This window comes from Chlorocebus sabaeus, chromosome 11 (assembly GCF_047675955.1).
Source record: "Chlorocebus sabaeus isolate Y175 chromosome 11, mChlSab1.0.hap1, whole genome shotgun sequence".
In the NCBI taxonomy this organism is placed as follows: domain Eukaryota; kingdom Metazoa; phylum Chordata; class Mammalia; order Primates; family Cercopithecidae; genus Chlorocebus; species Chlorocebus sabaeus.
This window is the reverse complement of record NC_132914.1, coordinates 91,523,705-91,541,788: the sequence shown is the minus strand read 5'-3', so window position 1 is coordinate 91,541,788 and position 18,084 is coordinate 91,523,705. Positions and strand designations below refer to the sequence as shown.

The following is an 18,084-nucleotide window of genomic DNA, read 5'->3' as shown; positions in this document are numbered from 1 at the left end:
AAAGGCCAATCAATACATTCTTATGAAAGTGCATGCTGCCTGAGATAAGGTCATTTCAAAAAAAAAATCTATTCCATTACAACATATATTTACTAAAAGGGATGTTCTTAATGGTGCTTGTTGGAAGCCAGAGAGCATCCATTAAAGAGATGGTGCAGGTAAGTACAACGGAGGCTGAGGTCTGAGAACATCAGTCACTAGCTCCACTAAAGAACAAACAAACCCGGCTGGGCATGGTGGCTCACGCCTGTCATCCCAGCACTTTGGGAGGCAGAGGTGGGGGGATCACGAGGTCAAGAGATCGAGACCATCCTGGCCAACATGGTGAAACCCCGTCTCATCTAAAAATACAAAAATTAGGCAAGCATAGTGGCACGCGCCTGTAGTCCCAGCTACTCGGGAGGCTGAGGCAGGACAATCACTTGAACCCGGGAGGCAGAGGTTGCAGTGAGCTGAGATCACGCCATTGCACTCCAGCCTGACAACAGAGTGAGACTCCGTCTAAACACAAAAACAAAAAACAAAAAACAAACCCTGGCTTCTGAGCATGGCGACCACTTTCCCAGTGCCAACTGTCTGGGACACCAAGGGTGGAGAGTGCCCCTTAACACTGCTATCCCCTCTTCACCTTCTGCTTTGCAATACATAGAACTCACAGCTCCTCCCACAGCTGAAAAAGGAGGTGGAGAATCCGCAGGACACAGGTTGACTCCCAAACCCATTCCAGGGTTGGAAAGCTCCCCCAAATACCTTCCAGCATTCGCAGTAACCCAGATGCATGGACTCAGCCCATGCCACGGTAATCCAGAAATTTCCCGAGGCCCAAAGAAAGTATTCCTCTTCGCTCCCCACCGCTTCCACCCCACAGACAGTTGTCCTACTTGCTTCTACACAATTAGTCAGCACAATGGGGTCCTCACACGAGAAGGAGGGGCCGTCCCCAATTCCATTATCATTATCGCTGTCATTAGAGCCGCACTGGACCATAAAGAAGTGTCACCGCACAGACGTCAAGCTTGAGATCTGCATGAGGACATATCCCGGATTGGAAGGAAAGGAGGAAGGCTCTTCTGTCTCAAATTGTCAGCCATTCCGCTCAACAGTGCAATAGCCTATGAAGGCAGATAGCCCCAAAACTGAGTGTGCCCCTTCGGGTCTTGGCTCAGATGCCCCTTCTCACTGAGGCCTTCCAGGGCCCCCTGTTTAAATTTAGCGCCCCCTGCTTCCAACTAGCGCTCCCCATTTCCTTTTTCTGCTTTATTTTTCTTCACAGCCCTGTTTACTCTGTGACATGTTCTCTCTTTCCTCATTTATTTTTACACTGTCCATCTTCCCTCATGTCGTGCGTTAAAGAGTGTTCCCCCAAATTCATGACCATCAGAACCTCAGAATGTGACCTTATGTAGAAATAGGGTCTTTGCCGATGTAATGAGTTAAGGATGTCGAGATGAAATCATCCTGGATTTAGGGTGTCCCAGTGAATAGGAATTTTCTAGGAGAAAGGAGAGGGAGATTTGGACACACAGAAGAAGGCCATGTGAAGACCGGGACAGAGATGGTTATCCTACCCCGAGCCAAGAAATACCAGGAGTCACCCGGAGCTGGGAGAGGTGAGGAAGGATATGCCCCTATAGCTTCCAGAGGGAGCCCAGCTCTGCTGACACCTTGATTTCAGACTTCTGGCCTCCAGAACTAGGAGAGGATAAATTTGTGTTGGTAGTAATTTGTTATGGCAGCCTTGGGAAACTAAAACACTTCACTGGAGGGAACTCCATGAGGGCAGGGATTTTTTTTTTTTTTTTAATTTTTGTTTTCATTTTAAGTTCCAGGGCACATGTGCAGGATGTATAGGTTTGTTACATAGGTAAATGTGTGCCAGGGTGGTTTGCGGTACCTATCAACTCATCACCTAGGTATTAAGCCCAGCATGCATTAGCTATTTATCCTAATGCTTTCCCTCCCCTGACCCTACCCCGTGACAGGGGCCTATGTGTGTTGTCCCCTCCCTGTGTCCATGTGTTCTCATTGTTCACCTCCCACCTATAAGTGAGAACATGCGATATTTGGTTTTCTGTTCCTGCGTTATTTGCTGAAGATAAAGGCTTCCAGCTCCATCCATGTCCCCGAAAGGACCTGATCTCATTCCTTTTCATGGCTGCTCATTCCTTTTCATTCCATGGCACATATATACCACATTTTCTTTATCCAGTCTATCATTGATGGGCATTTGGGTTGATTCCATGTCTTTGCTATTGTGAATAGTGCTGCAATGAACATGGGTGTGGAGGGATTTTGATCTGTGTTACTCACTGTTAGTGCTTAGAATTCCAGCGCTTAGGACAGTGCCTGACACATATCAGGTACTCAGCAAATACCTGTTAAATGAACGCATGGTTGCCTCAGCTTTCAAGATGGAGGGTTTTCTATGACTCAGGTGGGCCCTGAGTGCCGTGTCTTTCTTATACATAGCAGTTATCACAAATGCTCCATTAGGGCCATTTGCTCCAGGCTCTCCCCTCTCTACCCACTGCCATAAGAGATCATGTCACTTGCCTGTTTCTCTTTGTTTTGCTCTAATGGCTTAGGAGCTGGAGCTAAGCCTAGAGTTGAATCCTGCTTCCACTACTTGTATAAAAAGTGGTAGGCAGAATAATGGCCCCCAAAGATGTCCACGTCCTAATCCCTGGAACCTGTGACTGTGTCACCTTATATGGTGTCTCAGTTCGTTCTGTGTTGCTATTACAGACTACTACTAACTGGGGAATTTATAACGAAAAGAAATTTATTTTTTTACAATTCTAAAGGCTGGGGAGTCTAGGGTCAAGGGGCCTGCGTCTGATGAGGGCCGTCTTGCTGCATCATCCCATGGTGGAAGGGCAAGAAAGCACGAGAGAGAGAGAAAGAGAATAAGAGAGACAGAAGGGGGCCTAATATATCATTTTATCAGGAACCCACTCCTGTGATAAGTAACCCACTCCTGCAATAACGAACCCATTCCTGTGATAATGTCATTAATCCGTTCATGAGGACAGAGTCCTCATGACCTAATCACATCCGAAAGGTTCCACCTCTCAACATGTTACACTGGGGATTAAGTGTCCAATACATGAACTTTAGGGGATACATTCAAATCACAGCACATGACAAAAGGGACTCTGCAGATGTGAGTAAGTTGAAGATCTTAAAATGGGCAGATAATTTTGGATTATCTGGGTGGGCCCAGTGTAATCTGATGATGCCACACTGTTGGTTTTGAAGATGCAGAAAGAGACCATGAGCCAAGGAATGCTGGCTGCTTCCAGAAGCTGGAAAAGGCAAAGAAGGGCCTCCAGAAGGAGCACAGCCCTGACAATGCTTTAGTTTCAGCCCAGTGAAACCCATTGCAGGCTTGTGACCTCCAGAACTATAAGATCACAAGTGCATGTTGTTTTAAGCAGCCGAGTTTGTGGGAATTTGTTTCTGCAGCTGTGGGAAACTATACACAAGCTAAGGCTGTTCTCTATAAAGTGGGGATTGTAATAGTGCTTACTTCATGGGGTGCCAGGAGGACTAAATGGAACATGGCACAGAACGTGCAAGGTAGTGTCTAACTTATGATAAGCATATTCTTCTCCACCCATGCACACTGTCTCCTGGCCAGGCCTGGACTCAAGGCAGGTTTCCTGTGGAAGCGGCACCGCAGCCACCTTCTGAATGAGGAGCTGTCACATCCATCTGGACTTTTCTACTGCAAAGGCTTCTGTGACCCTGTGTTAGTCCATTTTTTGCATAGCTACGAAGAAATACCTGAGACTGGATAATTTATAAAGAAAAGGGGTTTAATTGGCTCATGATTTTACAGGCTGTATAGGAAGCATGGTAGTGTCTGCTCCTGGTGAGGGGCTCAGGAAGCTTCCAATCATGCTGGAAGCGAAGGGAGAACAGGTGTGTCACATGGCTAGGGCGGGAGCAAGAATATGAGGGGTCAGGTGCCACACTCTCTTAAACAACCAGATCTCCTGTGAACTCAGAGTGAGAACTCACTCACTATTGCGAGGACAGCACCAAGCCATTCATGAGGGATCTGTTCCCATGACCCGACCCCTCCCGGCAGACCCACCTCCGGTACTGGAGGTCACATTTCAACATGAGATTTGGAGGAGATAAAACATCTAAGCCATATCAGGCCCTCTCTGCTGTAGATACTTACCTCTCATGATGGCAGAACAGACTAACTCAGGCTACTGAAGAATACGGCCATAAATTACTGCGCACCATGGATGATACTGGTCAAGTTTCAGGGCAATCACAGTCCTGGTGGGAAGGGTCCCACCAGGTTAATGATAGGCCTGGGGGGCTTGAGAAAGGAGTGTCACTTGGAGAAGAACCCTCAAGACAGGAGAGCAAGATAAAAAAAGGAGCTGGGATGTGTCCACAAGCAACCCATGTAATTCTTTTCATTTGTTACTCTGGGGTGTTGGGGACAAATATGTTTAGCATTCAGATGGCAGTTTTCTCTCGTGTGTTAAAAATACCCTTCTGTTACTCCCAACCCTTCAGAAAGTTTGATAGGAAGACTGACCACAGGGCCCTGCTGTTAGGCCGAGCGAGAAATGATCTCTTTCACAATCTCATGCGTGGAACAGCCGAACAGCAGCTGAAGACCTAAAAACAGCCACCAGGGGCTGCTTGAAGGTCTTCCAACTGTCAACATGGAAGAAACATGTAGAAAAATGTGGAGTGAATGTGAAATTTGTACAGATAATTGAAGGACGCATACAGATACCTTATAAGCAGCATGCCTGGGGCCTTGCCTCCACCCATGTGTACCCTGTGCGGGGTGGAGCACGAAGGGATGGGAGGGTGAATGCAAGTGTGCTCTTTCCTGTAGGGCCCATTTTCTGAAGAGGACCCAGCCCTGATTCCATCGTGGCACTAAAACCAGAGCAAGTGGGGTCCCATGCATGCACTGGGAGACATACTACCTCTCCCAGTGGGGAGGTACATGAAATCGGAGAATAGCTACCAAGTAGCTGACTCAGGAAGAGACGTGACATAAACTCACTCTTTACAAAACACACCAGAGGAAAGCGACCCAGGAAGGGTGGGGTGGGAGGCCGGGAGAGCCTTGGATTAACGTGGTTCATCTTCCACATTGCCAGCGGGATAATCTTTTTAAAACACACATATGGCACTGGAAGGCCTCTGCTTAAAACCCTGTCATGAGTTCCCAGCACCCGCTGGTAAGGTCCACCCTGAGAGCCCACCCAGCACCTCCATCCACTTCCTTCCTTCTAGAGCCAGTGCATAGAACTCCGTCTGCCAGTCTCTTCACAGACCTCTTACTGCGCTGGTTCTTCTGCCTGAAATGCCTCCTGACCACTCTTACCCTGGTGAAGGTCTACCCAGGCTTCAAGGCCCAATTTTAAGGCCACCTCCTCATTGAAGCCTTTCCCAACCTCAGGGACAAGTAATGACTGCCTCCTTAGGCTTCCACCAAATGACAGTTGACACAACTTCATTGCCTACCAGGAGCCAGGCACTGGGCCGACGATGATGTACATTATGTGATTTAATTCTCTCAGCAAACCTCTGAGGCAGGTACTATGATTATGATGATTTTTGAGACAAGGTCTCGTTCTGTCACCCAGGCTGGAGTGCAGTGGTACAATCACAGCTCACTGAAGCCTCAGCCTCCTATGTTCAAATAATCCTCCCACCTCAGCCTCCCGAGTAGCTGGGACCACAGGTGCACGCCACCACACCCAGCTAATTTTTGTATTTTTTGTAGAGACAGGGTTTCACCATGTTGCCCAGGCTGGTCTTGAACTCCTGGGTTCAAACAATCCACCCACCTCGTCCTCCCAAAGTGCCTGTAATCCCAGGATTATATGCCTGTAATCCCAGCACTTTTTGCAATACCTGACCAATTATAAATGCCACTTTACAGAAGAGGAGAAGTGGCAGAGATAAGACACTGGCAGGTCACACAAAGCCCAGATTCTATCAAAAACAAAATGCATTTGGGACCTATATGGTTTGGATTTGTGTCCCCACCCAAATCTCATGTTCAATTGTAATCCTCAATGTTGGAGGTGGGGCCTGGTGAAAGATGATTGGATCATGGGGGTGGATCCTTCATGAATGGTTTAGCACCATCTCAGTGCTGTTTTAATGATGGTAAGTGAGTTCTCTTGAGATCTGGTTGTTTAAAAGTGTGTGGCACCTCCCCCACCCCCCTTTCCTCCTGCTTCAGCCATGTAAGACATGCCCTGCTTTCCCTTCACCTTCTGCCATGATTGTAAGTTTCCTGAGGCCTCCCCAGAAGCTGAGCAGATGCCAGCATCATGCTTCCTGTACAGCCAGCAGAACCGTGAGCCAACTAACCTCCTTCCTTTATAAATTACCCAGTCTCAGGTATTTCCTTATAGAAGTGCAAAAACAGACTAACACAAGACCTTTCCTCTGTCCTCATAGGCTGTCCTGCCCATGTTGCCAGCGTGGAAGTCAGCCCCCTGCATTTCCCATGCAGCCCAAACAGGCCACTCCTTCTACACTCCCTACTCAGTAACCGACACCTCTGTCCATCTGGTCACCCCAGCCAGACGCCTGCACTCCTTCCTCTGTAATCTCAACACCAGCTTCAGTGCGATAACTCACCCCAGTGAACACTCTGAGACTCAGCGCTGGTGTCTCTCAGAAGCCCTCCCACATTTGACTCAGGTGCCCATCTTCTGGGGTCTAACCTGGTGCCTAGCCCAGTGCCTGGGACACAGGAGGAATCAAGTGTATGCGTGGGTATCACTTGTTTGTTTTCTTCATGAAGACTGAGATCAAAGGAGAAAGGATACATCTTCCAGAAAAACAGTGGCCACCTTGAGATTTTATTTTTCATTTTATGGCCCTATTTTTAGTGTGTCAGACTCAAAGGGGAATCCAATTAATCACTAAGCCCTGTCAATTCTATCTTCCAAATAGCTCTCTAATCCACCCACTTCCTTCCCACACCACTACTATCACTCTAATTCAGTTCCTGGTCTCTTGCTGGTTTATAGCCACCTGCTAACTGATCTGCCAGCTCTTCTCAGTCCCCTCCGGTCCACCCTGCACCCCAGAGTTCTCGTTCTAAAACACTCATCTGATCTGGTCACACTTTTAATTAAAGCCCTGCAATGGTTCCCCAAGGTCCTTCCAACAAAATTCAAATTCTTTAATGTGACTTGCAGGACCTTCCCTTCATCTGCCTCTGCCTATCTTGACACCCTCATCTCCCAGCACCCCCCAGCTCTCCTGTATGCTCATCCACACTGAGCTTCAGGCCAAGCTCACCTGGCCTTTGTACAGCCTGATCCCTACACCAGCTTCCCCTGCCTCATCTTTACCTAGCTGATATCCCCCTACCCTTCAGGTTCAGATTAGATATCCCTTCCTCCAGGAAGCCTTCCTTGACCTGTTAAGTTTGGGTTAGGTATTTCTTATGTGCCCCCATGAAACCCTTCAGTTCCCCCATGCTAGCCCTTATGACACTCTATTCATTCATCTCCTTTACTTATTGATAAGAGTGGATTATTGTTCCCAATTCTTCAATCCATCCTGTACTAGAATGACACACCCACACTACCTTTTTACTAGGTCACTTTGCAGAATCTTCCACTAGAGTAGGTAGAACATATTTCCCTACTCCATGGATATTGGGCTTGGCCATGCAGCTTGCTTTATGAATGGAATATTGGTCAGCATGATGTGAGCCAGGGCTTAGAGTATGTTGTCTAGTTTAGCTTGGTCTCTCATGCTACTTCTATCTGCCTTAAGAAGAGCATGTACAGGATGAAAAACATGCGAAACAGACCTGAACTCAACCTTCAGCTTGACATTGACCCCACCTTTCTTCCCATAGCTGACAGGCTGACCCATGAGCAAGAAAAACAAATGTAAATAAATGTTTGCTCTTTTAGACCACTAAGGATTTGGGGGTTGTTTGTTATACAGCATTACTAGAGCAGAAACCTAGCTGATACACATGATATCCCTCATTAGATTGCAAGCTCTATACAGACAAGAAAAAACTGTACCCGGAGCACTGAGCATAGGACTTAGCACACTGTTGTGCTTAAAAAATATTTGTGATTGGATGTAGGATTGAATGAATGAATGTTGGCCACTGATAAGTCTGCCTTCCCAGCTAGCATGCAAGTTCCTTAAAGCCAAGAATGGCACACGATTTATCTCAATACCACCTAGCTATCTTATGCTCCAGATCAGACTCTCATTAGGTGTTCAATAAATATTTGTTGAAATTAAATAATTTTGGATTTTATGGGCTGGCTTGGGAGTTAATCCTTAATTTATGACATTGTTTCTATGGGAAAATGCATTCTGCATGCCAAACAAACTTGCAAATGAACTTTTGGAACCTCACACGTTCATTGGTTCAGGATTGCCAGTTTTGTGGAAATTCGTAACTGAACACATGTGCTATGCTTTGCAATATGGGAGAAACTGAGAAACTGCTTCCAAACCCAAGATATTCAGCCTGCAAAAATTCACTTTCCACCCACACAGACAAATTCAGCACAGGTTGGATCTGAGGTTCCAACAATAAAATACTAGACTTTTTAGAGCTCATTGTTTATCTAATTGCTTTTTATCTGCTTATACTGGATGCCTGTTCTTTTTTTTTTTTTTTTTTTTTTTTTTGAGACGGAGTCTCACTCTGTCACTCAGGCTGGATCTTGGCTCACTGCAACCTCCGCCTCCTGGATTCAAGTGATTCTCCTGCCTCAGCCTCCCGTGTTGCTGAGATTAACAGGCATGCACCACCACACCTGGCTAATTTTTGTATTTTTAGTAGAGACGGGGTTTCACCATGTTGGTCAGGCTGGTCTCAAACTCCTGATCTCAGGTAATCCACCTGCCTTAGCCCCCCAAAGTGTTGGGATTACAGGCGTGAGCCACCATGCCTGGCCTGGATACCTATTCTTAACATCTGATCAGAAGGAAGTGAAGATAGTTTTCTTACCTCTCCCTACCATTCCACTTTCTAGACATGCATGCAAGAAAACTCAACCTTCTCAACAGAGAAAATAAATTATTTTTTCTAAATAAATCCATGACATTTAAAATAAACACAGTGGGATGCTCTACCGTCGTAAGAAAACATCCCCCTTTAGAATTCCTAATTTTGAATGGTACAGGGAGCTTCACATGAGTCACAGATCTGAGACTTAGTTTCATTTCATTGCAGGCCACAACCCAGGCTGTCTGAAACCAAGTGATCTGACGTGGCTGTGAGGCACCATCGCTCCATGACTTCAGAATGTCTTATAAGACTTAAGGCACAAGTCTCAACCCGCCATTGGTAGAGTTGACCAATCACTTAGTCTATCTCATTCATTTAACTTACGTTTTTTTGAGCACATTTCAATAAAGAGAGGTAGAGAAGTAAGGTCATTCCTAATAGTGATGGGCCATGAAGAAAATAAAATAGTAATGTCACTGTGAGTAAGGGGAGGATATTGAAGACTGGGTAGGCAGGTACAGAGAGATGAGTGCTCTAGGACCAGATAGTCAAGAAAGAGTCTGCCATAGAAAGATATGGGGAAGAATGCACTAGACTGAGGAAACAGCACATGCAAAGGCCCCAGGGCAGGAACATGCTTAGCATAGTCTTAAATCAGGATGTCTGGGGTTGAGTAAACAAAGGAGAGAATGGCATGAGAGGTCAGAGAAGTGGTGGAAGGCCAGATCATAGAAAGCCTGGTACGCAGGTCCTGGCAGCAAGGGAGTCAGACTGAGTTCTAAGATGGAAAGCCAGGGGAGGGTATTAAGCTGGGGAGTGACATAATCTGATTTGGATTTTAAATGAATCACTTTTCTTGGAGAGCACTGGGATAGGGGTGAGGGAGCAAGAGCAGAAGGAGGCTTTTGGCTGTGCATGGTGGCCCACGTCTCTAATCCTAACACTTTGGGAGGCCCAGGAAGGAGGATTGCTTGAGCTCAGGAGTTCAAGACCAGCCTGGGCAACATAGTGAAACCCTGTCTCTACAAAATACAAAAAAAACACAAAACAAAACTGGGCGTGGTGGTGCACACCTGTGGTCCCAACTACTTGGGAGACTGCAGTGGAAGGATCACCTGAGCCTGAGGAGGTCTAGGTTGTAGTGAGCTGTGATTGCACCACTGCACTCCAGCCTGGGTGACAGGATAAGACCTTGTCTGAAAACAAACAAACAAACAAACAAACAAACAAACAGAAGACTATAACTTATAGCCAGTTATCAACAGAAGCCCCCATGTCTTCAACTTCTTCTCAGATTGTTCCTTTCACCTTCTCAATATTACTGAAACCAGCTCTCCCTCGAGGCCACAGCTTCCCCAGGCCCCTCTCAAGGTCTGGCTGCTTCCTCTCCCTCATCTAGGTGTCCTACTTGTGTCTTGCAGGCTCTTCTGGAAGATCCTTCTTCTCTCTTTCCAACACTTCCTCCCCAGCTTCGAAGCCCATGCTGTCAGCTCAAACCACCCCAGGTCCCTCCTCACTGTGATCATTACAGACCACTCCAGCCCTGGCTACTTCCCTTCGTTCCTTGAATATGTAGCTCCTCACTCTCTTGGTGACCACGATTTCCACACGGATGACGGAGCCATTTAGTACTCTGGTAACCACCTCAGTTCCTTGACCCCTCTCTGCCAATGATCTTGACAATCATATGGCAAACCCTGTCATTGCCAATAACGCCACCCGTCCATGACCTCAATATCAAGCCCCCACAGTCCAATAATTCCCCTTTCCAATTCCCTAGTTCCAACAATTTTTTTTTGAAACAGGGTCTCACTTTGTCATCCAAGCTAGAAAGTAGAGGTGTCATCTCAGCTCACTGCAACTTCTGCCTCAGGGACTCAAGCAAGCCTCCCACCTTAACCTCCTGAGTAGCTGGGACCACAAGCACATACCACCACACCCAGCTAATGTTTGTATTTTTTGTAGAGATGGGGTCTTTGAGGCTGGCCTCAAACTCCTGGCCTCAAGGGATCCACCCGCTTTGGCCTCCCAAAAAGCTGGGATTACAGGTGTGAGTCACCGCGACTGCCCCTAATAATCTTTAAACTCAACCTCAACTTCCAACATAGACCCTGCCACCTTTTCCTATCCCTACCCCCATCAGGTCCTTACTTCCCTCCTTAGAGCCCAAGTGCCATCATTATATGAATCAACATCCATGTCAATATCATCATTCATTCTTTACATGCTCCCTCAGCACCCTGGCCACTCTCTCCCTTCTTGATATATTTTCTGGCAAAGCCCCCAAACTGGCTAGAGCTAACTTTTCTGAGTCTACAGCTACACCACCAGAGCTGAATGCAGCTTGAGAAAGACAAAACCATGCTTACGGCCCTCACTTTAAACACAAGACCACCAACCTCAAGTGGACCCTAATGCTGCCTGGCAACTATTCTATATTTCTCTACTCTGTTCTTTCTCCCAGTCTTCCAGTCCACTCCTTCTCTCTCTTTTCTCCTCAAACCTCCAGTGCTTCCTCCCCAACCTAACTCTCAATGGCGTTAGGCCACTGAAAATAATGTGAGCAATAGGAGAAGACAAAACACAGGGCTCTGCCACCTCCCCATGCTCAGGCCCAGATTCCCTACCTTCCCTCCTATCACTGAGGGTGAGGGGCTAGTGCTCCTGTCTGAGGCTGGCCTCCCTGCTGGCACACCAAGTCATATTGTCTTCCACCTGCTGAAAGACAACAGTCCACAACCCTTCTCTCTCCTGTATCATCCATTTCTCCTTCTCTTCTGGAATTTTCCCAACAGCGCAGACATGCACTGTTATTTCATGCATCTTAAAAAGACAAAACAGGATGGGTGTGGTGGCTCACACCTGTAATCCCAGCACTTTGGGAGGCTGAGGCGGGCAGATCACCTGAGGTCAGGAGTTCGAGACCAGCCTGGCCAAAATGGTGAAACCCCATCTCTACTAAAAATATAAAAATTAGTTGAGTGTGGTGGCACATGCCAGTAATCCCAGCTACTCGGGAGGCTGAGGCAGGAGAATCGGCTTGAACCTGGGAAGTGGAGGTTGCAGTGAGCCGTGATCATGCCACTGCACTCCAGCCTGTGAGACACAGCCAGAGTCCGTCTCAAAAAAAAAAAAAGAAAAGAAAAGAAAAAGAAAAAGAAAAAAAGGAAACATTCTTTGGACTCTACTTATTCTTCCAGTGTCTGCTTCATTTTTTCAGCTGTCTTTCTCAGTAAAGCTTCTCTAAGCTGTCCCTGCTTAAGGTCTTATTTTCCCATTGTCTCTAGTGGATTTAGCGCCACTCCTAACAATGGCATTCCTAGCAGTCACCCATTGTCACCTGCTAAGTGCAATGGATCCATTCTTTTCTTCTCCTGCTTGACCTCTCAGCTGAATCTGACCCAGTGGATCGCTTCCTCCTCCTTTCTTTCCTTGGCTTCCAGGAAACTACCCTCTCCAGTTTTTCCTCTTCCCCTTCTGACTGCTCCCTCCTTATTTCTTGTTGTTTCCCCTCCTTCTCCCCAATCCCTAAACACCACAGCCCCTCAATGCTCAGTTCTCAAACTTCTCAATCAACACTCACTCCTTCGTCTGGTCTTACAGCTTCTCTAAGTACCATCTAAAATCTACCAACTCCCAAATTCATATGACCAGCTTGGACATCTCCCACAGGCTCCAGAGCTGAGCTTGTTAATATGTTAGCTGCTAGCTCCATGTGGCTATTTAATCACCACCATCGTCGCCGCCATTATCGAATTGACTCCTGTACACAGCTCTACAAATACAGACAGGGGTGCTACATAAATGAATGGATCTAAAAGATTATGGCAAGACTGCTCAGTGAGTGCGCAACAAATAAATCCCATTCGTGATCAGTGAATTATTCATGAGCATTTTTCTGGCCCTTGCTTCGTTTGTCTGCCAGTGACTCTGACGGAAACAGCCCGGTAAGGAAGCGTAGCAAATGGCAGGGGCAATTATTCCTCTTGCTGCAGCTCGAATTGTGCCTTCCCCCATGAACTCTTAATTAATTCCATCCCCATATTTTTGGTTTGTTTCCTAAACCTCTTGCTTGTATTGCATTTCCCCCTCTCCCTTCATTTCTCTTGGCTGCCTCACCGTTCAGTCCCCAATTCTCTTCCTCCTCTTTTCTAGTCCCAAACTGTCCCCTGGTTCAGTCTTCAGCATCTCTCCACCTGCTCTGCTCTTTCTTATCCTTTTCACCTTTAAAAACTGAAAGCACCAAACTGACAGACACTGTTATGGGTTTTTTTTCGTTCTCTCTCTCTCTCTCTCTCTCTCTCTTTCCTGCCTGAGCTGCAGCGAAGGCTCTCTCCTCCTTTGCTTCTCCGGCAAGAGCCCCAGTACTGGGTTGCCATGGCGACGGCGAATCCAACCAGGCCGGGCCCAGGGACGCTAGGAAACTGCCATGGCGGGGAAGCTGCTCCGAGTCGCCCCTGAGCCTAGATGGGTCGTGAACATCGTCATTCCAGACCAGGCTGGGCAGATTCTGCCCGGAGACTGAGACTGTACATCAGGCCCACAGCTGCGCGGCGCATTAGGAGACGGCGCCATCAATAACGAGGCTTCTGCGGAGCGAACAGAATACATGACATGATGGGGATTCAACGGAAAAATTTTCAAACATCTCTATTCTTTTATCTTCTCGGAGGGGGGACCTTTTGCCTCTCTCTTGAGTCTTGGAGAACTCTGGAGAAAGTAAAAGCCAAATCTGCCTGCTCTCGCCCGTTCTCCTGAAGGCCGCACACCTGCCCCTCCCGCCCCCAGACTGGGGAGCCCCCCGGTCCAGTGATTGCATAGCACGGACGCGGCTGGAAACATCTTGGAGAATTCATTAGGATTGCACAACGAGATTTTAGTCGAGGAAGAGATCAGTTCCCTCAGGTCACTGGAATGGATCGTTAAAGTAGGGCAACAAGTGTTCTGCCGCATGACACTTTTTCGAAAATGCGAGTTGGTGAGAAAGAATTCAGGAGATACCTTTGTAGTGGATGGCACCAACCGCAGTGAGGGTCTGTGGCTGTTAAACACTCCGAACAGGATTTGTGTTTACTGCAGTTTGCAACACGAATTCTCCTCACCTAAAAAGAAAGAGGACAGTGGTTCAGACAGAATGATAAGCAACAGCAGCAAAACTACAACACCTTATCTAATGAAAGGCCAAAAAGAGCCTATTTATCAACTTGCACTCAGAACACCTCCATATTGGCACTGGGCAGTGGGTCTCAAGTTCTAGGACATGAAGTCCTTGTATGGAAATCACCTGGGGAGCTTTTGACAGTGCATATTCCCAGGCCTCTGCCCCAGAGACTCACTAAGTCTGGGGGCGGAGCCCAGGAATGTGTATTTTTTTTCATTTAAAATATTTTTTTCTTAAAGACACAGGGTCTCACTATGTTGCCCAGGCTGGTTTTGAACTTCTGGGCTCAAGTGCTCCTCCCACCTCAGCCTCCCAAAAGTGCTGAGATTGCAGGCATGCACCACTGTGTCTGGCCAGGAATCTGTATTTTAAGAGCTCTCTCAGGTGAGTCTGACATGCAGTTGGGTTTCTGATCTGCTAATGATGATTTCCATAGGGATCATGGAATCAGGTTGCCTGGTTCCAGACAGTCCATGTGCGGCCAATGGCATTTTGGAAATGAGCATTAGGGAACAGCAAAGGCTCTGTCCCAGGAGTGTCAGCAGGAGGTTGGCACTCAACGTGGAAATGAGGAGGACCAGGGACCAGGCCCTCCCACACCCCTGCCAGGAGCAGCACCGTGACCTCAGCTCCTGGCTTGCTTTGCTCACACCCCTCCAGTGGAATTGAAAATAAAAGAAACAGGGGGAATAGTCAAATCACTTCCCTGTCCCTAGAGCTGCCTCTTGCTGTTGTCAGGAAACAGCAGCCCACAAAGAGGGCACCCCAGCTGGGCAGGCCCAGACATCTAGGCAGCCAGTCAGAGCCTCCAAGTAGGGCGGTGAGAGGCAGGGAGTAGCTGAGCATTACACAGAGCATTTTCTGCAGGCAAAACCACACAGCAGGTAGTAAGGGAACTTGTGGAACTCATTATGCCAGGAAGTTGCACAAGCTATAGTATAAATAACCTCTTTAGCAGGTTAGAGAAATAAAGAGTTGTAGAAGGGAGCTCTCTATTTTCCTCTATTTTGTGAGGAAAACAGGGACTATCCTGAGGTGGATCCTTCAGTTCCAAGTTGACTTCATGGAGGATAACCATGCCCTTCCATTTCATAGTCCCCAACACTGCTGACAGATGCAGCCGGCAGCCCATGATCCTGAGCCAGAATTAACCAGAATGGAGGAAAGTATTTCCTGGTAGTTCACAAATGCCTCTGTAACACTGACAGATTTTAATAGTGTCATGCAATCTCTCTAACCTTGTTTCCTCATCTGTAAAATGGATCACGACTTCATGGGGTTATTATGAACCATTGTCTGACAGGTACTAAATGTTCAGTAAGTATTGGTTACTCCTATTATGTAAGAAAAGGGTTCCATGATCCAGCAAACATGAAACCTTAGACTGAAAAAGCGAAACAGGTTTCCTTAGCACAGGGATTCTGAGAGCCTTTGAATATTCTGAGCCCCACATATACTATTCCCCACATACACATATACTATTCCAGAAGGGGTATAGTAAGTAACAGCTGGTCATGGGACCACTTTTGCTCAGAACATTCTGTGGAATATGGGTCTCCAGAATATTCTCTGAGAACTATTACTCAGTGTATTTAAACACACAAATATAACTCTGTATAAGAGGGAGGACACTGACCGGGCATGGTGGCTCACACCTGTAATCCCAGCACTTTGGGAGCCTGAGGTGGGCGGATCACTTCAGGCCTAGAGTTCGAGACCAGTCTGGCCAACCCTGTCTCTACTAAAGATACAAAACTTAGCTGGGCATAGTGGTGGGCGCCTGTAATCCCAGCTAGTCGAGAGGCTGAGGCAGGAGAATCGCTTGAACTCAGGAGGTGGAGGTTGCAGTGAGCCGAGATCACACCACTGCACTCCAGCCTGGGTGACAGAGTGAGACTCTGTTTCAAAAAAAAAAAAAAAAAAAGAGAGATGGCCAGGCAAGGTGGCTCACGCCTGTAATCTCAGCACTTTGGGAGGCCAAGGTGGGTGGATCACCTGAGGTCAGGAGTTCGAGACCAGCCTGACCAGTATGGTGAAACCCCGTCTCTATTAAAACAAACAAACAAACAAAAATTAGCCAGGCATGGTAGTGTGTGACTGTAGTTCCAGTTAATAGGGAGGCTGAGACGGGAGAATTGCTCAAACCCGTGGAGGCGGAGGTTGCAGTGAGCTGAGATTGTGCCACTGCACTCCAGCCTGGGTGACAGAGCAAGACTCCATCTCAAAAAAAAAAAAAAAAAGAAAGAGAGAGAGGGGACACTAAAAATACATTAGACCTGCTCTCTAATTTAATAACAGACCGTAATGACTATTCCACATAAATGCACACATCTCCATATGATTATTTTTAGCGGCCCCGTATCATACCATTTCATGGATATGCCATAACTTATTAGTTTGGCTGTTCTTATCTCCCCAACAGCCTAGGAAAGAGCCTTCCTTGGGCTTTGTCTCTTTAGGGGTTATATTTGCTCAGCCAGAGTTCAAATAATAGGATCTCTAGCAGTAATCCTCAGTGAAGAATGCAGGGCTAACCAGCCTTGATGCCCAGTCAAAAACTCTCCCCAGGACTTCAGGCTTTGAATGACCAGAGGCTAGAACTTTTTGCTTTCTAGAAAGTGGGAACCCATCAACTACTGGTGGCTTTTCACAGTGGTTCCCAGCCTAGGGTCCTGAGTTCTAGGGTTCCATTACTATCCATGAAGGAAGTAATGGGGGCTTATGAGCTATTTGCAATATTTCAAAAAACTGAATGGAAAAACATGCACGGATTAAGCAAGATATCAAATTTCTTTGCTTTGGGTTGAAATTTTATCAGCTCCCTGTGGGAGCGCAGTCAGGACTCTGACCAGCAGTTTTGAGATGCCCTTGATAAATAAACCCTGGGAATGGGAACCGTTACTTAATATATGCAGTTTGTTGGGTAGACAAAGGTCTTTCAAAGATGGGATCCCCAGGGAAGAAACATAATACAAAGTGTCTGAATGGTGAAGCAAATTGGCATAGGAGATTCTACATGGTGAAGGACTGGTTTACAAGCTCTGTGGGAAGATGTGGCCATCTCAATGCGCTCATTTTGATACAACTGACTTTTCAATGTGCGAAGAACAATATCATCTTTATAAGAATACCAGAAACTACAAATTGCTTGGACATCTTATCTGTGACTCAAAAAGCACATGTAGATGGCTGTCATTGCTATTCTCCTTAGAATGACTGCAAGGAAAAGAATGGAAAACCAGGGGTGGGCTGAGAGTATCTGTTACATCCATTATAGAATTATGTAAGTCTCAATTACCTTCTTTGCACTTTCCATGTTCAAATGGTCATGGGTCAAAACCATTGAGCCAGGGAATGTCCAGTTTTCACAAATTTTGGATTTAATACCATGTATCATGGGCTTTAGAATCAGGGTTGAGTTTTTGTCTTAGCCCTGCAAAGGCTAACCTATAAATATATACATACATATCTATCTATATATATATATAGATATTCTTTAACAAGTTATTTAACCTCTCCAAGTCTTAGATTCTTCATATAAAACAAAGGTAACTATCTCATTAAATTAATAACACATTTCTTCTTCTTCTTCTTCTTCTTTTTTTCTTTTTCTTCTTTTTTGAGACAGAGTCTCACTCTGTTGCCTAGGCTGGGGTGCAGTGGTGATGTCAGCTCACTACAACCTCCACCTCCTGGTTTCAAGCGATTCTTGTCCTTCAGCCTCCCACGTAGCTGGGATTATAGGCATGCACCACCACACCCAGCTAATTGTATTTTTAGTGGAGATGGGTTTTCATCATGTTGCCCAGGGTGGTCTTGAACTTCTGAACTTAGGTGATCTCCGCCTTGGCTTCCCAAAGTGCTAGGATTATAGGTGTGAGCCACCCAGCCTGTTTTTTTTTTTTTTGTGAGGCGGTGTCTTGCT

The 18,084-nt window shown here is 46.6% G+C and overlaps 1 protein-coding gene across 1 annotated transcript in view; it reads right to left on the bottom strand.

Moving 5' to 3' along the window:
* Window positions 1-18,084, bottom strand: part of PLXNC1 (plexin C1) — a 159,145-nt gene that overhangs the window by 107,416 nt on the left and 33,645 nt on the right. The window contains exon 4 of the mRNA XM_037996696.2: window positions 14,000-14,100. Within this exon, the coding sequence (XP_037852624.2) occupies window positions 14,000-14,100 (101 nt within the window). The remainder of the gene's footprint in view (window positions 1-13,999; window positions 14,101-18,084) is intronic.